The sequence below is a fragment of the Rhinolophus hipposideros genome (genome assembly GCF_964194185.1).
Source record: "Rhinolophus hipposideros genome assembly, chromosome: 11".
NCBI classification, from domain to species: domain Eukaryota; kingdom Metazoa; phylum Chordata; class Mammalia; order Chiroptera; family Rhinolophidae; genus Rhinolophus; species Rhinolophus hipposideros.
In genome coordinates this window covers 70,920,181-70,941,521 of record NC_138057.1, presented here as the reverse complement: position 1 = coordinate 70,941,521, position 21,341 = coordinate 70,920,181, and the positions used below count along the sequence as shown (strand labels likewise).

Genomic DNA, 21,341 nt, shown 5'->3' with positions numbered 1-21,341 from the left:
GTCCGTAATCTTCTCCGGACTACGTGTAGCAACCTTCCTGTCCCCCCATGCAGGGTCTGCACTCGGCACCTCTGAGCAGGTTTATCGCCAGCGTGAACATGGCCAAGCTGATCCTGGAAGAGGCTGCGAGGTCACTGACGCTTCTCCGGAGGGCGTCCCTCCCCACACAGGACCAGGGCACACCTCACTGTGAGCAGGTGGGTGGCGACAGGCGCATTGAGGCTCAAGGATGCCGCTTGGGCTTGGCTCTCCATCTCCTTTACGTCCAGCCCAGGGCCTGCCTCCTGGTAGATGTGCCCTCAGTTAGGAACTGTGTCAGAGGGCGGGGTAGGTGCCATGCCTGCTAAGAGGGGCACGCCGGGCATCGTGTTGGCTGCTCCCGGGGTATTCTCACTTCATCCCCAGCACCCCTGCTGCCCCAACCCAGCCCTGCCCCCATTCCTTGCATAGCTCTGTTGAGGGAAATCCTGTTTGTCTTCTGTACAGGAGGAGACTGAGGGTCGGGGGTTGAGGGCCGTGCTCAGGGTGGCAGAGCTGGTTTGAAAGCACAAGTGTCTGAGTCCAAGGAATCAATTTCACTTTACGGCTTCAGGTCCCAGCATGTCCTGTGGACTAGCTCATTCCTTCTCCTCCGTCTTTCTCAGTTCAGGTGCCTTTCCCTGGACCGTCTAATGTCATGTTAGCTTTCAGCATCATACTTAGTGGGCCTGGTTCAAATTTGTTTTAACTACTTAGATGCTACTTTTTTTACTCAATGAAAACCATTTATTATATAAAACCATTGAAACGTCTCTTCAAAGCTCAACTTTGCAATAACTTCTTGTGACTGAATTAAGAGCAGTTGCCCCCACACCCATGCCCATACCCCGGACCCCAATCAGGAGTAAGGCAGAGCAGCAGTGATCCCAGGTTTTTGTCTGTGGGAAACATGTAGTATTTGACAGGGGAGCACCCACTCTGGTAATCAGGGAAACCTTTCTGGCAGAAGCAGCACACGGGTTAAGGAGGAGTTCGAACTCTGCTTGGGGGCCTGATAGATATTTCCCCCTTTATTTATCTAACCTATAAATTCTTGCCACAAGCCAGCGGGAAGGCAGAAGGGAAATTTGCATCCCAGGCCATTGCTTGTCTAGTTAAACCCCTTTTGATCGCTGTCAGATCTGTCAGCCACGGCAAGGGAGTAGCAGTGAAGCAACGCTCTACTTGGGAGGTTCTAAGGAATCTGTCCAGTGATTTCCCTCTTGGGATCCTGGGGAGGAAGTTGGGTACGCTAAGCCTGGGGTAGTGCGTAACCAGTTACAATGCAGGAAAATCATGTCTTGCCTCACTTTCAGCTGGTGGGGGCCTGGACTGGAAGATGGAATGTCGGAGGGAAGGAGAGGGCCCAGTGGGTTCCAGCCTCACACGGGCCTCTCCTTTTCTTCTAACCCACCAAGCTCTTTTCCGTCTTAGGTTTTGATGACACTGATGCTCTGTCTGCCTGTCTGTCCCCCACCGCCCTCCCGCTGGCTGTCTCCTTCTCACCTTTCAGATCTCCGCTTAAATGTTACTTCAAGGTCAGAGAGGGCGCCCTGTTCACTCAGTCACAGCATCCTCTCTGTTTCACTACCGCTCTTATCACAAATTATATTTTCGTTTAATGTCTGTCTCCCTGTACTTTCCATGAGGGGCCAAGTCTGTTTCCTTCCTGTTTTTGAACGAATCAATGAATGATTTCCTCTTAAACTCTCAAACAAGTATTTGCCCATGTGATTTTTAGAGCACAGCGTACCTGCACGAAACAGTTTGCCCACAGTGTAATCACGCTCCCAGTACTTAGTCATGTCCGTTAACTAGACAGAATGCAGTTCTCATTTCGTGTGTGTGTGTGTGTGTGTGTGTGCGTGTGTGTAAATTGTAGTCACGCTGACCTCGCCCACTAACAGGTCAGCCCAGGGACTGGTCATGATTCGCTCCTTTTCTCCCAGGCTTTCTCGGGAATTGATTATGCTCACTTTGGCATCATAGAATTTCAGAGCCACAGGAAGGACCTCGGAAATGCTTCCACATGCTTGGAGCTCCCACATGCTTGCTGGTGTACGCAGACCCCCCTGTGTGCCGTTAAATTGCCTCTGGCCACTCTGCTGTCCCTGCCTGTGTTTCATACAGTGCCTTTTTCTTGGTGTGAAATGTGTGTAAATCAGATTTCCAAGTTTTCCCCAGCAATCCCGATGGTTTCATACTGCCTCGCATTTCCTGAGTGTCGTTAATGTGCCTTTTGCATTTAAGGGACCATCCCCTGCAGTCCCTAGGCCCACTCCTGAAAGTGTGAGCCTGTACACCCATTTATCTAAGAAAGCTATGGGGAGAGAGGCACAACTTTCCTTTATAAATTTTGCTTTAAATGGAAGGGTAAACAATAACAGCGCAACGGGCCACTTGTAGGGATGGAAAGTAGCTTTCTCTGAATAGACCTGGTTTTGTCCATTTGACGTTGAAACCATGTAAGTGCTTCACATAATTATACATAAAAATACATCAAAATGAGAAAGCAACTTCTAAACATTCGTAGCAAGATGAAACCAACAAACCTCAGTATGTATCGTATTAAGGGCATAACTACACAAAGAGGAAACATTTCAATGACTAAAACAATAATTTGACTGTATAGTGTTCCTAGTGGAAAGACTCAGGGTAAAAAGAACTGCAAAAAAATTATAAACTGTTTTCAGTGATGAAATTGTTAGTAATATCGATATGATGAAACTATTATATTTCTATTTGTGATATGAAGCAAATAACCAATTATGTTGAGTTTTGGGGGTTTTTTTACTGTCAGGGAAGAAATATAATAAATGTTTAAAAAATCAAAGAAGTAAAAATCCTGCAGTCCTTTATTTGAATTGGAAATATCAGTATGAACTCATGGTGTATTTCCTATTGAAAAATTATACTAGCTCTCTTTACTTAAAAGGCTTTAAAAATGTCCAATCCAGAACCAGTGAGCACCTTTAGTGCCAAATTGTGCTTTCTAAATACCTTTTCCCACTACAGGGAAATAGGGCTCCTTGGAGAAATGGTTTGATTCTAGGTCTGTGGCAGGAAACGTACAATATGAGCTTAGAACATCTTTTCGTCCTAGAAGGAAAGAGACACCGGAGGGAGATTTATCGCTGTTCTGAAATTAGGGTCCTGGAGTAGCGGTATCAGCATCATCTGGAAACTTGTTGGAAAAGCACATTTGTGGGCCTCACTCCCCACACCCACTGACTCAAAGTTGGAGCGGCCCCAGTGATCTGTTTTATAAGTCCTTTTGTTGCTCTGAGAACCACTGGATTAAAAGAAATTTAAAAGGCACATCCGTCATATGCAAAACATGCCGTTCATTTGTATTCCAATTTAAGTGAAATCAAACCAGTTGTTCGAAAAAGAAAATTGTGATGCAATCAGGGAAATGTGTCTATTGACACATTTGGGAATATGAAGCAATTATTGTCATTGTTTGAGATGTGATTGTTATATTGTGGGTTTTTGGTTTTTTTTTTACAGAATTTTGTTCTTCTAGAGCTATATACGAAAATATTTGATGGATGAGATATGACGGGCTTCTAGGACTGATTTTTAAAATAATTTAGGGTGAGGATGGGCAGGGATGTCGATGAAACAAGCTTGACCACGATTTGATCATTGCTGATGCTGGATGGGTACCTGGTGGTTGGTTCACTGTTCTAATCTTTCTACTTTTGTAAATATGTGAGAATTTTCATTATAAAAAAGAAAACAACCAAAAAGAAAAAACAACAAAAAACCCAGCTCCAGAAGTCTGGCAGACGGCTCAGGAGGAAGATGGAGGCCTCCTGGGAGGGTGTGGTTTTCAGCTCAGCTCAGCTCAGCCCGGTGGCCTGAGGGAGGAGTCGCCCTGTTGAGCTCCCTGATGCCACGCCCTCTGCTCTGCACTCAGCCTCTCACTTTATTCCTCGCAGCAGCTTCCGAGAGTTAGGTGTTATTATTCCCATTTTCCAGAAATAAGAACTGAAGCTCCCCTGCTCCATCATCACAACAGCTGGGAGTGACTGAGCAGGGCTTTGGAGCCCTGCTGTTTTTACCGGGGTGTATTCATTCCTGTGAAAATGAAGATTTTAGCTCAGAGGAACAGCAGACACATAAATCATCTAAATTCCTTGTTTAAGTGCTGGATAGACATATACAATGTTTTGAGAGCGCAGGTGAAAATTAACCCCCCTAAGTAAATGACCATCCAGCAGGATATGGGCAGTGAAGGGGGTAAAAGGGGTACCAGGCACAATGGGTACCCAGGGGAGCAGAAACCAACCTGGACTCCCGGTGGGGAAAAGGCTCAAGGAAAGCTTCCTAGAGGAGGTGATGCCTGAGTTGACTTTAGAAAGAGGAGTAGAGGCTGACCGGGCAGAATAGAGGCTGTCCAGGAAGGGGTGAAGTCATCACACTCTGTCTCAGGGGTCATCTCATTTGAGTCTCACTCTCTCTATTGTAGGGGGAAGGGTGGGCCAGGGATCATCCCTATTTTATAGCTGTGGAAGGAACAAAGGCTCTGAATATAGAGTGACTGTCCTAGAATGTGTGGCCTTTGAAGCCATGACCAGAACACAAATCTTTGTGGGCTCTGAGAATGAGGAAGAGAATCAAAGAAAACCTAATGTTTAAATTAGGGTCTGTTTTGGAAGAACAGTTGAAGTCCTCAGAGCTAACACAATTGGTTAATCTTAAAAGTAGGTTAAAGCAGGCAATCAAAAAATGATACATGCTTTAAACATTAGTTTAACAGTTAAATGTACATTCATTTGCCATTCTTTTGATGTAGGGCTAGGGCCTTTTCTTTGAATATGGGTATGCTGATTGGAGTTCTACATTTTCTTTCTTTCATAAACTACATCCATAATGTATGTCTGTCACTTCCAATTTCTGTTTCTTTAAGATGAAGGAAAACCTTAGACACTTGCAAAGCAATTTGAAGACAGAATTCTTCTAGAACATGTTCCTCCCACAACTTTTGTAGTCAATTCACCCACACCTAATTTGCCAGAAATGTGCTTTTTAGTGCCTTGCCTTTATCAAGTCTTTCCTGAAGCATATGTTAGTTTTCATACAAACAATTCTCTTTTCACACACATATTTCATGGGTTTACTTAATAATGAAATCATATGCAGTAAGTCCTCCCTTAACATCGTCAATAGGTACTGAGACGGTTTTCCCCCATAAACAGAAACTTTATTAAACTACATGTTACATAAAAATACATATAAATGGACCTTTAAATACATTCAGTTCATCATACACAATTTTATGTAGAAACATACTTTCATTTCTCCATTATATACTTAAATTAGTTTTTGCAAGCTTACTACTGATAAAGGTAATGGAGTGATCACCAGCTCACACAGAGGCAAACACAGAAGTTGTCCAGAAGGCTAAGGAAATAGAACACCACTTCTCAGGAAACTCAGTTTCTATTAGATTTCAAAGCAGTGACTCATTCTGGGGGTGCCTTCTGAGCAGGCCTTTCCGTGAGGCCCCTGCTTAGAGATGCTGGGGGTGGGTTCTGAGGAGCGGATCCCAGGGCAGAGATGGGTTTTTTTGGTTGTTTATGACCCAGAGTCTTAGAGCTAGAAGGATCCCCAGAGACGATCATCGAGGCCACGCCTCCACTTCTGCAGATTGGGAAACAGAGGCTTAGGGACAGGGAGTGACTTGCTAGTTACATGGCATCAGCAGTGGAGTTTCTGTGGCTTTTAAGCAAAATGACATGACAAAACCAATTGTGCCATAGGCTAATTGATACGAACAAGACTTAATTTCCTGTGGCTTCTCATCAGCATGATAATGAAACGACATTGAACGAATGAAATGTTATTCGAGGACATGCTGTAACTGATTACCAGTACAAACAACTGCCATAAGTAAGTTTGGGAACAAACTAAAGTGACTGTTTGTAAGCTGACAGCCCTCGAGAGCAGAGGTGTTTCAGTGTAGCAGAGTAGTCGGTGCCAGGGTACCGTATAGTCAGGGTATTTTACAAGAAGGAGAGTGTCCCTAACCCTCTGAACGGATCAGGTGGAGACTTGTTGAGTGGCCTCTATGGTCTGCAGATGGCACGTCAGAGGCCTGGGGCCTCAGCTTTTGCTGCCCATCCGCACTTTTTCCACCTCTGATAAATCAAAATAGATTGTCCTAATGGATCATACTTTCCTGGTAATACTTATGTCTCTTTTTAAGATTTAAACATTAAAATTTCTTTATAATCAGCATTGTAGTTTTTGTTAAAAAATTCAGTCAGTTTGGATAAATTTTTAAAAATGTCAATAAAACATTCCAGATCCCATTGCTTGGGGGTAATCACTGTTCACATTTTGATGACGTCTCTGTGTCATGAAATTTTTCTAGACATCTTGATATACCCATCAACGGATATAGGTATATGTACTCAATTTTTATGAAACGGGAATGCCTGATATACAATAGCTACTCTGGGCTCTTTGTATCACTAATTATTACCATCTTTCCATGACAATAAATAGAATTCTACAACATCATTTTTAATAGCTGCAAAATTATTCCATTGTCTGTACCGGAAGTACCATAATTCATTTATCTAGACCCTATTGAAACAAATCAGGTTGTTTATTTTTTCCTGTTATGAACAGCGCTAAGATGAACGTCCTTGAGCACAGGCATGGTCTTGTGCTTGTATTTTCATTCCTTGGGGTAAATTGCTGGGTCAAAGGGTTAAGCGCCTTTTATAATTTGGAAATTTTATAATTTCCACCTGGGCCATGCCAGTTCCCAGGCCACCAGCAGTCCTGAGGGCTTTCCCCACACCCTTATCACTGGATCCTACCTGGTTTTGCCAATCTGACCAGCAGAACATGGCTTCTAGTTTTTATTCGAATATCTCTGTTAGTAAGGTTGAGCATCTTTTGTTCTGGTTTTGTAATCCTGCCCAGGTGATTTGATGTTTTATGTTCTTTGTTCATTTTTCTAATTCCTTTTCTCTTTAGACTGGAGAAATGAAGGCAGAGATCACCAAACTACAGAAAAAATTGTTTGAACAAGAAAAGAAGTTACAAAACACCGTGAAGCTTTTGCAGCTGAGCAAGCACCAGGAAAAAGTCATCTTTGATCAGTGTAAGTGAACGGCTGGGGGGCGGCCGCCATGTTGACCACTTCCTGCCTCTGAGGACCAAAAAGCCAGCCTCGACTACCCGCTTCGATGCTCAGATCGTTTCTCATCATGCCTTCTGTTTACGGGTTTCCTTTCATGCTTCATCCTTCTGACCCACACAGACAATGGATTCACTTAATGTACTTTTACAGAGGGGCCACTCTATGCCAGGGACTGTCATCTCATTGGGCATGTGTAGTGACAGGGACATGTGTAGGGTCCTAGGGAGCGCTGAGGTGGGAGTGAGGCGGGTATCACTCTGTCCTAGGAGGTGGGCTTCTTGGACGAAGCAACGCCTGAGCTAGGTCTGCAGAGAGGAGTCGGCGTTGGTCAGATGGAAAGGGAACAGTGTCGACAAAGGCAGAGAAGGAAGAAATAAGGTTTTGCATTGTCAACAGCAGTAGTTCATGTTGCTGGAGTAAGAGCTACCAGTGGTTGAGGCAGGAGGGTCAGGGGACCAGGACTGACGGTGAAAGGCCTTCGGTGGCAGGCTCGGGGTGGCTCGCACTCCAAGCCAAGCATGCAAGAGAGGCTGCAGCCGCCCCGTGCGGGAGGGAGCCGGTTCTCCAGCCAGGCAGGCGAGAGAGCCTCAGCGGGCAGTGGGCATAAGAGCGGGGGACAGATTTGAGAAACATTTTTTCGAGACAGATGCAGAGCGACTCCGGGGCATCCCCAGCCCAGATCTACGAGCTTCTGAGATGGGTGGGAGCAGCTGCATTTCCCCGCTTTAAGCCCTCAGCACTCACTCAGCCACGTGCTTAGAGGAGCAGGCAGCCCCCTGCGTTTCCTCCAGTGCCTGTGGCAGCACGGCCCTGCCTCGGGCTGCCTGCCTGTGTCCCTGTCGTAGGAGAACTGCTGATGCAGCGCTTTCCTCGCGGCCCTGTGCCGCTGCCTTACCCAAGTGCAGCCTTTCTGGGGCACAGGACACAGATTATCGTCAAGCAGTTCTCCGTAGTGCCCCCCACCCCCGGAGCCTTCTGAAAGCACTGAGACTGACAGATTGAACAGCAAAAGAGATGCCAAGCGCATAGTTCCTGCCCTGTGCCCCCAGGCCAGGATCTGGGGACAGAGGTGAATGAGACAGTTCTTGGCAGTATGGAGCTTTGACTTCATGGGGAGACACAGAAATGAGCTGCAGGACGATGTGTCTGCTCAAGGCCCTGGACCAGTGGGATCTTGAGGGGTGAGTAGGAGTTAGAGAAGGGGTGGGAACAGGATTCCGTCAGGTGGCCTCCTGGGCGAGAACTGAGTGTTCAGGAACATGCTTAGGACATGCCTCGGTTTTGCTGGGAGAGATGAAGTGAGAGGGATAAGTAGGGACCAGGTCACAAAAGGCCTTGTGGGTCAGACCGCATGAGCAGCGGGGACTGCCATGGTCCTTGTGTGTCAAGAGGTCCCATGGCTAAGCACAGAGGGGCCAGGACGTAGGGTGATCTCTCTGGGGGCTGCAGCAGCCCCCCAGGCAGGCATTGGGGAGGTCTGACGGGGCCGACACTCCGTGGAGGAGAGGGGAAGCTTTGAAAGATACCAAGGAGGTGGTTCTGGCAGCGTGGTAAGTGTCCGTGGGGTTCATGTCACCTGGAGAGAATCGGAGCTCTGGAGGGCACCTGGGGGAGACGGTGCCAGTTGTGATCGTGTCTGAGGGACCTGTGGCACGTTTGGGTCGGACTCCTGGAGCAGTAAGGAGGCAGGAAGTAGAGCTTTTGCTCAGCCGCCAAGTCCAGGGAAAGCCAGCACCTTGGCCTCTCTCCTCCTCCTCGGCAGCCCCGGTCACAGGGCACCTAAAGTTAACCCTGTTCGCAGGTGAGCGGATTTCAGAAGTGGGCAGTAGGTTCAGGAGGGTGAGTTACCGTGCAGACCAGACGACAGGGCCCCGACCGAGTCCTGGGTCAGTGAGCCCGGGGTACGTAGTGAGCGCAGGTCAGAGCGCCGTCTCCTGTGTGACCTGGAGTAAATCACTTCAACTCGCTGAACTTCAGATTTGTCATCTGTGAGTGGAGACAGTTATTCCAAAGGACTGGCCACACAAGCCTGGGTTCTAAACACAACTTGATAAAAAGTGCCTCAGTTTTCTCATCTGTCAAGCCAGATGTCATGATACCTGAACTTTATTGTATGCTTCCCGGGGACAGAGTAGACGCTCAGCAAGTTAGTTCACTGCCTCTTTTTTCCAGTACGTCGGACCAAATCCCATTCCCGTGCTAAGATGGTGTCACCCCTCTCTGTATCTCCAAGGCCTGGCACAAAGTGGGGGCTCAGCTTAGAGCCAGGTATGGGGCTTGCCCAAGGTCGCACAGCTGGTGGCAGACCCTGGACTGTGACTCCTTCTCCTTGGTCTGGCTCTGCAGCTCATCCCGATGACTCGGGTCCTTGGAACTTTCCTGAACCCTGCCAGCCTCACAGTCTGCTTCTGGCTCTACGGGACTGAGGGAAAGTTGGAGAGTGTCCCTTCCTGTCCCTTCCCCGCATGGTGATGGGCAGGAGTGAGGGCCCAGGGCTGGTCCTGCCTAGGCCAAGCTGAACACTATGTTTCCTCCCAGAGTCTGCAGTAGAAAGGAAGAAAAGGGTGTCCCTGTGAGCCCCGAGGACCCGTCACTCCCTCGCCATGTTACCTGGCGCCACCTGCTTTCACTTTCAGCCTCTGAGACAGGCATACCTGCTGCACGGGTTGGGGGTATTCGCTGAGGTCACAGTTGTCACCAGCTAGACACCACTGAGGCTGGTGGATGCCAGTACTGCTGACTGGAAGGTGCCCTGCGCTGAGCCACACAGAGCTGGGTTCGAGTCTCGCCTGTGCGCCGGGCAAGCCTGGGCTTGGGGTGTGCCCTGTACTGCTCTGTCCCTCGAACTTCTCATCGCAGTGGGGATTTCCGTGCTCTGGAAGGTGGGCAGTGCTGTTCAGGTGTGGGGCCCCCTTCAGCCTTGGGACAGGTGAGCCTCAGCTCTTCCACTGGCAGTCTTGTTCTTTTGGTCCTGTTCCAGTGTTATTTTTTAACCCCCACAGCTGTGATCCTTAATTTTTCTGGGTCACAGGCCTATTGGCGACTCTCAGGAGAGGTGTGATCTCTCTCCAGACAGATGCATATATCTGTGTACACACAAAGATTTGCACTTAGTTTTCAGGGATTTAGGACACGCCAAAGCATATGCCTGGACCCAGGGTAAAACCCTGCTCTGCAGCTGGGGTTCAGGGGGCGGGGCCCCAGAGGCAGCGAGTACCTCTGGAGTTCATTTTGCCCAATTTTGAAAGAATCCCACACTGCCTGTCCTTCCCCTGGTGTCACAGATTGCAAATGCACTTCATTATTTCCAGATGGAAATGTTGGTGAGGCAAGAAATAAGTATTTTGTCAAGGCTGTGACATGGCTCTCGTTCTCAGGGAGCCATTGGGGAGCGTGATGGGGAGTCTGTTTCAGCCTTGGGCACCACTGGCTACAGGCCCAGTTCCAGAGCCTGTGTCTGTCTTCCCCATGGAGTGAACTTTTGCCCTGGCCCCCCCAAACCCTATTTAGAACAGGCCCCTGATCAGGCCCAGCAATCTATTACGTAGCGGCATTCCTGCTGCTGGAGTTTGTGTTGGACGAGAGAAAGACTGAGGGAGGAAGCCACCTTACTTTACAGTCGCTGCCCTGAAAGAGGGACACCCTCATTCCTCCCGTGGGCTCTGATACGCTGGCCATCTGCCTGCACACAGCTCAGAGGCACCGCTGCAGCCCTCCTGCCCACCCTCCTGTCGTGGGAGAGGGTGACATGAAGGGAATCATGTTGAGCTCCTCTACCAGCTAAAGGGCAGCCAAGAAGGAAGAACCCCAGAGTTCTTTTTTCCTGGGTCATCAGAAGCCTGCTCTAGGAACTGCCATAGCCAAGTTTGACTCTACACAATTGACCTTCACACGTGGCTTTGCTTGGAGTGGGGCACAGCCACTTCCCAGCACTTCTTCTCCGGTCAGCCTAGGAAACCAGAGCATGCGGCATGCGGGGTTCTAAGCGGACACAGGCCTCTTGCCTCTGCACCATCACCCCCCCAGGCCCAGAGCGGTGAGCCCTGGGCATACCTGGGCATCCAGCTGGCCTTGCAGAGCCTCACTGTGTCTTCTAGAAATGGCGTAGCATGCTCTGCTCTACCTCTGGTATCGCCGTGAGGTGTGGCTTAGCAGGGACTGGTCCACCCTTTCTGATGGAATATTTGGTCCTGGGGTGTGTGATGGGCAGGTGGGGCCTTCACAGCTCTCGGTCTGGCTGCTTCAGGGTTGTGTGAGCCACTCGGGGGTCAGGGGGCTCCTCCTCCCTGCACCTGGCTTTTACACCGTCTTCCCGGGCACCTGTATGTAATCATCCTATTCTGTGCTCTCTCCTCAGTGGTCGTAACCCACAAAATCCTTCGGAAGGCCAGAGGAAACCTGGAGGTAATGCCCCTTTGAATTTCTTTCATTGAAAGCCGTTTTGGGCAGGGGGAGTGGGTGCAGGGCAGGAAATGACTTCTTTTGCAAAATGAAGTTGAAGGTGAAACCAGGATACGTGTCCTCCACATACAGTTGTGTCCTCCACATACAGTTACATTTTTGTGCCAGCAGTGCATGAAAATTTTCATTTTACCATCCCATGGTTTCAGTGCTTCTCATTATTAACCTTGTGTACTATTTTTACTGGTGAGAAATACAGTGAATAGTGCCTGGCACATAGTAGGCATCTGATATTTTTTGAATGAATGAGTACAATATGATCTCATTGTCATTTGGTTCTGTAAATATTTACTGACCAAACAGTGTGTCTTTGAAAGTAGCTTCAGAATAACAGTCTCATGTTTACCTCTGTCAGGGACATACTTCAGAAACCCTCCATTGGACTTAAAATTATCCTTTTCTTCCTCCCTTTTCCCAGCTTAGGCCCGTGGGTGCCCATCCGGGAACATCCAGTCCCAGCAGACCAGGCTCCTGAGGAGAACTTCCAGCCAATAAAGCTTGTGGTTCCCCACTGAGCTCGTGCTGTCGCTTTGTTACAAGTGTGGTTCCTACTTACTGAGGAAAAAAGAGCTCTACAAAGGAAATCTATTTTTCCTCTTAATGTTTTCTCTCTTGAAGTTGGCCTAAGGGTGGTTGTGGAGTGAGATTCAGGTGCTCTGCCCTGGGGTGTTTACCGGTCTCGAGCGTGCGGGCACTGGGCATTGTACCTTGGGCAGCCCGTGGGGCCGAGGTGTCACTGTGTCATACGTTCGGTGGTGACTTCCCGTCCATCAGCTCTGTTAGTGCTCAGCCGGCCCCGCAGTTTTAAGAGTCACTAAGTGGTTCCTTCCCCCTTGCTGATGCAGTTATTTTGTGTGGAGCCTCAAAGCCCAGGTCCCACACACCCAGTGGGACAGGCTGGGGTCTCGGGGGTGGTGTGTCCCGCAGGTGTCGCCCGAGCTCTCTGCTGAGCCCACTGAGATGTCCAGAAAGGAGCGTCGCCCCGTGGTGTGGCCTCAGCAACGCCCAATCGGGCCTCTCGGAGCCGCCTAAGGTGGTGCCATTCCCACGCGGGAAAGACACATGAAGCCTGCAGTGGGGACTTGGCTTGGCAGAGGCCCCATGGTTGACTGTGACCCTTCCGCTGCACCGTCCCCATTGCTGCTTGCTGCAATTGCTACAACCGTGGCATTGACCTTCATGTTTAATTGTCCTGTCTTTGCCCTGAGCTTCGTGATGTCCGTGAGAAATAAACTGGGTAGGGCTTGGCCCCATTTGCAGATAAGGCGCAGGACGGGGCGGGGTAGCCCTGAGGCATCAATAGCGGTGATGTGACGTGATGTGACGTGATGTGACGTCACGGTGACTGCTCTGCTCTGCTTTCTGCCTCAGCCCCGTGCCCCCCACCACGGGGCCCCGAGCAGGCGTCAGCTGGGCACATGGGCTTCTGTGCCACATTTTGCATCCTGACTCAGTCTCCCTCACTGTCCCCTTTCCTGCCATCCTTCTGGGGACTTCCCCACCCATATGAATGAGCCCCCAATTTGCTCTCCCTCTGCAGTTCCTCATTCTGACATCTCGCCCTTTGACCATCGCCTCCTGTCCTTCAGCTCCTGCCCCGTGTCTGGTGCCACCTCGTGTCTGGTGCCTTTACCTCTTTCCCTATTAATGGCTCCTTTCTTGTCTTCAGTTCCTTTTCCATCACGTTTCTCGTGTCTTGCCTCCCGCACCCAACTCTCCACCCTGCAGCAGCCAAGGTGTTGAGAAAGCACATTTGACCAGGACGCCTTCCTCCGCTAAACACTTGAGCGGCTTCACCCAGGCCCCTAAGGCGGTTCACAGGAGGAGGTCTGGCCCCCGCAGGCACCCCGGGTCCCTCCCACCTCGCTTCCTTGCACTTCCTGTTCCGGGCACACTGAGCTGTCATCAACTCAACCAACGTGCCATCCCAGCCTGGTCCAGGACACTCCTCCCTTTGAAATGCTCTCCTACCCTCTTTCTAGCCAGCTTTGAGGGGCCCTTCAGAAATCCCCACGGTGGGGGTCCCTGAGCGATGCAGTGACGCCATTGCTCAGCCCAGTACCGTCCTTTGTTGTCCTTTGTCCGTGAGCTCACTAGAGGTGGTGACCACGGCGTGGTCAAGTTCAGGCCTGGATTCACAGGACAGTGACTTGTCCGAGGCCCTTACCTTTCAGTGGTAGAGCTGGGGCTTGATCCCTCCTGTCCTTCCAAACCCCAAACTGCTCTCTGCTGCCGCCTCTGCAGCTCCCCAAACACGATGACAATTGGAGTTGCTGTAATTGCATCAGCTGGAAGCATAGGGAGGGGAGCCAGGCTGGGAGTCTGGGAGCGAGCCTCTCATCCCGGGCCCCACCCCGTTTCCCATCAGGTGAGGGCAGTCAAGTGGTCAGTAAGGACCCTCTCTGCTTGCGTTCCTGTCGTCCGAGCTCTCTTCCTGAAAAGTGTTTGCACAGATGTGCCTGAATACATTCCAGTGTGAGAAAACTCAGGTTCAGACATAAAGTAATGTGGCTTTTTTAAGAAGTCGCACAGCTGTATTCCTACATGGAAGCTGCAATCTGCAGCCCAGATGGCTCAGCGTGGTGCAGTGGAGGGAGCAGGAGGCCTGGCTTTCAGTCCCAAATTGCAGGCTTCTGTCCTCAGTCTCTACACCTGTAAACTGGGAATCACCTTTGTGCCCAGTTCTGACAGTAAAACCCTTTGCAAAATTTAATGACTCTTACTCAGTATCTCTCAGGGGCTGGTGCCAAGGAACTTTTCAAAGCACTAATTTTAAGTTCCCAGGGCTGCTGAGCATGGAGACGAGCGTGGAATGGGGGTGGGGTGTGTGTGTGTGTGTGTGTGTGTGTGGTCATGGAGGGATAGGTCACCACAGTGCGGTGCTGAGAGCCCAGGCCAGGCTTAGAAGTCAGACCCGGGTCCAGGGAACAGTACTGCCTACCTCACTGGCAGCTGTGAGTATACTGCCGGCACGTGGTTAATGCATAGCCCCTGGGAGCTGCACTTGGTCATTGGGAAGGGCGTGAGCTGGACGGGTTGTGAGGGGAGACCCACTTTTGCTTCTGGCACATTCCAGGCCTCTCTGGTTGGTAAACCAAACAGCGCCTGAGAGCAGAGCCTGGGGAGGAGGGTGCTCCGACAATTTCTGGCCACTCGCTTCAGTCACCCGCAGATTTTCAGGAGCACAGGAATCCAAAGCAGAGAATGTTTTTATCCCTCAGTTCAGAGTTGCGTACAATACTCCCAGCCTTGGGCTGGGGAAGGCCCTCCCTCTTCTGAAAGGTGCAGGAGCAGCCCGGTTTGTTTGGGCTGGATTAGGGCCAAGAACAAACTGCAAATAAGGACAATTTGGACCTTGGAAAAGGCTCCATTGTCTCTGGTGAGTTAATTTTACCAGCAGCTGAATTCAGGAGGCTCTGAAGCAGTAATCAGAAAATGCGTCAGTTTCCCGTCAGTGAAATTAGTCAGCACTTGTGCCGGAGGGGAGGCGCGGTCAGGGGAGAGAAACAGCTGCAGACGCTAAATATATAGAGAAGGAGGCAAGAGACACAGGGCCTGCAGCCGCCCTCCCCGCTCCCCGCTGGGCTCACCTTGGCCCACCTGCCACTTCCCTGTCATAAGTGCAAAGGGTAAAATTCTCGCCCCTTCAGGCCAGCGCCCACCTGCACAGAGGTGGCCACACTGCATCGTCTCATTAATTAACCTACACCATCCTGCCCATTTTACAATGAGAAAACAGGTGGAGAGTCACCTTAGTAAGTGTTGGAGCCAGGATTTGAACCTGTCTGTCAAAAGCTGTTCTCTGAATTATCCTGTCCTCTTGGATTAGCCTGTCTCCCTGAAATGCTGTCTATTCCAAAAAACTGCAGCCCTTCTCCACATTACAAACCAAAGTATTATCGCTCTATCCTTTCCATCAGAATGTCTCTGGGTGACCAGAGCAGGAGCCCAGAGACCCACAATTGAATTTCTCGACACGGCAGCCCCAAGAATTGCTTGTAAATGGGGCTGTGGACGGGAGAAAGAGTGATCTTGTTAATAAGTTGTCAGCATCATGGAGGCAGAGAAACCTGCCTGGGGGCTCCTGACCCTGCCAAATTGCCTCTTCAATCTTGGCTATATTTTAAGTCTAACTCAAAAATTCAATTATCAAAATTACTCATCCCGTCTCCCAAGAAACCTGGGACTGCCTTAGGGGCCAGACGTGTTTACCTCTTGGAACAGATGGGGCCTTCCCAACTCTCTGCTGGATGCCAGTTGGGGTGGGCCTGGGTGGGTCCAGACACCCAGGAACTTGCCCTAGCCCTCAGGCGCTCCTCATCTGCAAGATTCTGATGTGGAAAGAAAAAGTTGGCTAATTGTGAGGCCCGGTTATTGGCCAAATCACTGGGGTTTGCTTGTCCATTCATCTCAGTGAAGGTTCTGCCTCTGGCCAGCGGCTTACACTCAAATCACCCCAGACACCTCCTTCTCCCTCACCCTCCATATCCCACCCATAATCATGCCCTCTCTCTCTCCTTTCTCTCCCAAAGCCATTGCGTCATTCATCTCCATCACCACTCTGGTCCATGTAATCATGTCTCACCTGGGTCACTTGCTACAATGGCTTTCCAGCTAGCCTCCCCACATTCACCCCGACCCTCTCTAATGTCCCCACAGCTAGAGCGATTCTTTAAGATGCAAAGTGGATCATATCTCCTTGGTTTGAAATGTCAAATGCTTCCCATTGCACTCGGCATGACCTACAGGTGGTATGCTGAGTCCTGCCCGTTCCTTAGTTTCCTTCAGCGGCCTGCCCTCTCCGCTCCCTCTGCTCCAGCCTCACAGGACTTTCCTCTCTGTCCACAGGACCTTTGCACATGCTGCCCCTGCCTTGCATCTTCCCATTCACTTCCCTGGTGTCGTATTTCTTGCTAGTTGATTCCTGCTCAGGCCTCAGAGCCCACTCAGAGAAGTCTTCCCAATCAGGGTTCCCTATTACATACTTGCAGCGCGCTGTGCCCCTCACTGGACTTGGTCACTGTTGTGATTTTGGATTGTGTGAGTGTGCCTTTCTTTGGGTTATGCCTTTCCCCGTCATTAGCTGGAAGGTACTAGCTGGAAGGTTTGTGAGGGCACAGGCCCGGTGTGGTTTGCTCACCCCTCTAGTTCCAGTGCCAGCCATGGAGCAGCAAATATATGCATTCACCAAACGTCCTAGAGCTTCTCTCTCCTCCTGGAACAACTCAGACTGGTAGGGAGACCACAAGCAGTAATGCCAATAGGGAAGACTTACTTGTTTGGGAGTTCTCTCAGCCGGGCAGTGTTTGTAACATTGTCCCACGCAATCACGTGACAGCCCTGTGCGGGAGATGCTGCTGTTTTCAGATAAAGGACTGGGGCACAGAGTGAACGGCCTTAGATCACAGGGCCTGGGTCCATGGAGCTGGATTCAGATGGAGGCCAGCATGCTGCAGAGCCCAGGTCCTCACCGTGGCGCCGTGGGCCAGCCCAGGTCAGTATCGGCAGTGCCAAGGCTTGGGGGTGGGATGGGCTGGGGCGCAGTCGGCACTGGCAGAGTGTTTGCTCCTTCCTGCAGCCTGCCCGGGGGCTTCCTGCCACCAGATCTGGAGCCCAGCCCTGTCCCGCGGGGCCAGTCTGTGCCATTCTCTGGGCCTCAGTCTCTCCTCAATAAGGGACTAGCTGCCTCCTCTCAGGCCTCTGTTCTGGTTTCGGCTCTGTCCTTTGGATCCCACCTGTGGGGAAGCCACTGCCCCCGCCTGACCCCAGAGGGCAGCACTGGGCACAGTGAGGCCCTCTGCTACTTGATCGGGATAAAATTGCACAGTGGTCACCAGCCATCTTCCCACACAAATGCCGCAGTTCATCGTCGTTAACTGGCATTCACATGAGAGCTAATTACAGATTTTCAGGTTTTAAAAGATCCTCTATTTGTGTTAATGCTACTTTCTTCCAAACAGAACAATGTGTGGTCTCCGCTCATTTGTGACACTGGCTGGCCAGTGACGGCAGACACAGGGAAGAAAGAGAACAGGGCCACCCTGGTTTCTTCAAAATGATGGTGGGTCGGGGTCACAGACACAGAGTGACCAGGTGACAAGGCTCTTTGGTGGTGGAAACCAGAGGCTGGAGCCCTACTGGAACGTGTGGTGTGAGACTCGTGCTATGACAGAGGACACTCAGCATAGGAAGGGGTTAGGAGATAATTCAGTCGATCAAATTCAACATCTAACACCCACCTTCACCCAGAGCTGCCAGACCCGGTGGGGAGAGGAAAGCACACAATTAATGATAATGAATCGTGTTAATCATAAATGATAACAGCAAAGGCACCTGGGAAGGAGGCTCCTGACAGGTCTTGGAGGCAGGCGGGGAAGGTGCCCCAGGTGAGCGGAACCCGTGAGCTGGGGAAATGGGGAGGAGGGACTTCTAGCAGGGGAAACAGCCTGGTAAAGGCCTAACAATGGTCCGTGCGCCTGGCTGGACCTCCGAATCCAGTCAACAATGGGGAGGAGACAGGCTGGAGAGGTTAGTGGGGCCTCAGGTGCCAGCATGAGAAAGGTGGGCTTCACGGGGGCAGTGGGGAGCTATGGGAGGGTGACAGTCTGGGAAGAGACTCGGAAAGACCAGTGTCTGGGAAAGGTTGAGTCAGTATGGGAAGGAAACGCATGGAGTGGAGGGTCTGGGTGGAAGCTGCCAGAATGCCCTCACCTGGGCTGGCTGGGCACCAGGAGGCAGATGGATTAGAGACTCTTAGGAGGACTCGGGGACCTGTGTGCGTGTGGATGTGTGTGTGGGGGGGTATGTGTGCACGACGGGGTGAAGGTGAGAGTGAGGAGGGTGAAGACCGCTGGGACTGGCTCTGGCAATGGTATGGCCTCGTTCATGGGGTGGGGACAGCGGAGAAGGGTGTTCATGCCGACTGCGTCCTTCAAAGTAAGCGGAATGTTACCGGTGGGATGGGCAAGGGCTCTCGAGGCTGACGGAACAACGTGTGGAAAGGCACAGAGGCTACCAAGGGTCAGAGGCTGGATACGAGGGGCTCAGTGTTGGGGCCTTGAGAGCCTTGTGGTCAGAGACAGCCATGAAAACAGAAAAAGAGTCAGAGTGGCTGGCTTTGAAGGTGGAAGAAGGCTCCATGAGGAGCCGGAAAAGGCAAACAGATTCTCCCTAGAAGCTCCAGGAAGAACAGTCCTGGGGACTCCTTGATTTTAGCCCAGGGAGATCCACGTCAGACTTCTGACCTCTAGAACTGTAACATAATACATTTGTGCTGTTTTAAGCCACCAAGTTTGTGGTAATTTGTTATGGCAGCAATAGAAATCTACTACAATGCCTAAAATAATCAATATTGATATGAGTTACGGCAAAATAGATATAGTTACTGTATGAATTTAGAGATGGCATGGGCTTATGGTAATGTAATTTCTTAATGGCGGGGCCCATCGCATATATAGCTTTAGAGGTACTGAGTTTCCCATCCCGGGAGGTGTGGTTGCAAAGTGCAGTTGGGGATGTGGTAAAGAGATTTCTGCCTAGATGGGCAGGTGCTTGGACAAAGGGAACCCCCCTCCTCGCTCCCCCGGCATCATGAACCTCCGAAGATCAGGGTCAGAAGCCATGTGATCGTGGGCAGGAGGGAATTAGGGTCCTCCCTGCAGGCTGGCAGTCCTCTCTGTCACCCTGTCCCCACCTGTGGCATCCATCCCTTAGGTGAATTATTATATATGGTTACAGGACTCCATTACTTCAGAACGCTTCTATGTAATGCATTGAAAGAATTATTGAAATGTGTAATTACAGTGTGCATTGTAATATAAAACAAGTCTATTATATTCATTTGATGAAACTGTGCTCCATAATGGCTATTCTAATATAAAAGATTCTGCCATTAGAGTGTTATATTGTGTGATGATAATTGTCCGTCTGCACACACTGTCTCCCTGTCTTCACCCTGTTCCCATGCTTCCACGTGACGTTACCACTGGTGTGAAACTGGAATACCTGAGCTACTGAGTTGAGGGCACTTTGGGGTCATTCAGTCTAACCGCAGATTAGACAGATGGGGAAAGTGAAGCCTGAAAGCATGAGGCGGTCCGTCCAAGGTCCAGAACCGGCACTGCTGGTGTCTCCTGAGGCCCAGCCATCATCCTGCCCATGCTCCCCACACACTTTTGGGAACTGGAACCACATACGCAAGGCAGACAGAAGAGGTCAGCTCTAGGAGAAGCCGAGACAGGCTGTCCAGGGTCATGGCCACTCACTCCACCTCCAACCCCACTTTCGAGGCTCCTCCCCCAGACACTGGGGCTCCAAGTGACTCCCTTTGAACACCAGTGGCCCCGTGACTTTGTTGTCCAGCTGGGACAACAATCCCAGCTGGGATGCGTGTATCGTCCAGACAGGAGGCCCAGCCCTGGAGGCTGAGGAGTGGTGGGTCTGTGGCCAGGCGCGGGAATGCGTGTTTGTAACGGCTGCCCCTGGGGCCGCTGCTCCCGGAGAGGTAAGAACAGCTGCCTCCTGCCCGCCCCTGTCGGCAGGCCCAGATGCAGCCCTCCTTGTCTGCCAGGTGTCATCCTCCCACAGGTATTTAGAGCTCCTGTCGTGTGGTAGGTACTGTGCTGGGCCCTCGGGCACATCGATGGACAAAACGAAGAACCCCGCTTAGATTCTAGCAGTGAGAGAGCACGGCAGAGGGGCAAATCATCTCCTGTGCTGGAGGTCATGCTCTCCAGCCCACAGGAAGGGGGAGCCGAGCAGGGCCGGGGGTTCTCCGGGAGAGGGGAGAGCGCGATGTGAGCGGAGCCAGAAGGAGATGAGGGAGGGAGTGAGGCAGATATCAGGCCAGGGTGTCCCAGGCCGAGGGGACAGCGACTGGAGCAGCGCCTGGAGGCAGGAGAAAACTGGGGTGCGGAGGAGCAGTTTGAGTGGCAGGGGTGCTTGAATGGGGGGCGCGTGGCAGGAGATGAGCTTAGAGGAAGACAGGGCCTGGTAGGCCCATTGGGCTGGCTATGAATTGAGTGGCGTGAACAGACACCGCAGGGTCTGGAGCAGAGGAGGGTGTGCTGTGACAGGTTTTCACAGCGTCACTGTCGCTCCAGGGCTAGGAGCCTTGGGCATATCCAGGTGAGGAATGACTGTCGCCCTGTCACTCTCACTCTACTCTGACCTTCTGATTTTCCCACATGGCCAGAGTGTGGCCGCCCAGGGAGAATGTTGGACAAAAGAGGGACCCCTGGTGTCCTTCCTGCAGTGTGTTGGAATACAAAATCTGTCCTTCCCTCAGTATGTCGTCGTCGCCGCCATCCTTGTCACCTGAGCCTCCGTTTTAAGGTGTTTTAAGTACATTCTCTCACTGCTAAATCTCCTAGCAAGAGTCCTGTGAATCAAGCTTTAGCACCTTGTATTTCGTGCTGGAAGAAACTGTTCAGAGAGATGAGCAAAACCGCCTGAGGTCACACAGCAGGTCAGTGGGAGCCTGCTTCTTGTCCTGGCTTCTCACTGCAGGGGGATTCCTGGGAGGACCCCCTGAGGCCGCATGGATCCCAGGCAGTCCCTGTGCTGTCCTGTGATCTGGGCAGAATCTACTCAGTCCCGGGGCCCCTGGGGGCTCCCATCCTCCATCTCTTTTCCCCTCAAAGCCCTCCCGGCCCTGTGATTAACTCATGGGCAGAGTCAGATGCTGAAACTTAGTTTGCAA

At 50.9% G+C, this 21,341-nt stretch overlaps 1 protein-coding gene across 2 annotated transcripts in view; it reads left to right on the top strand.

The window, feature by feature from the left end:
• The window catches only part of CDK5RAP2 (CDK5 regulatory subunit associated protein 2), a 170,626-nt gene extending 158,404 nt beyond the window's left edge, over window positions 1-12,222 (top strand). For both annotated transcript variants that reach the window (XM_081065527.1, XM_081065526.1), the window contains exons 34-37: window positions 54-197; window positions 7,015-7,141; window positions 11,538-11,584; window positions 12,060-12,222. In XM_081065527.1, the coding sequence (XP_080921653.1) occupies window positions 54-197; window positions 7,015-7,141; window positions 11,538-11,584; window positions 12,060-12,116 (375 nt within the window). In that variant the 3' untranslated portion in view covers window positions 12,117-12,222. The remainder of the gene's footprint in view (window positions 1-53; window positions 198-7,014; window positions 7,142-11,537; window positions 11,585-12,059) is intronic.
• Window positions 12,223-21,341: the final 9,119 nt, after the last annotated feature.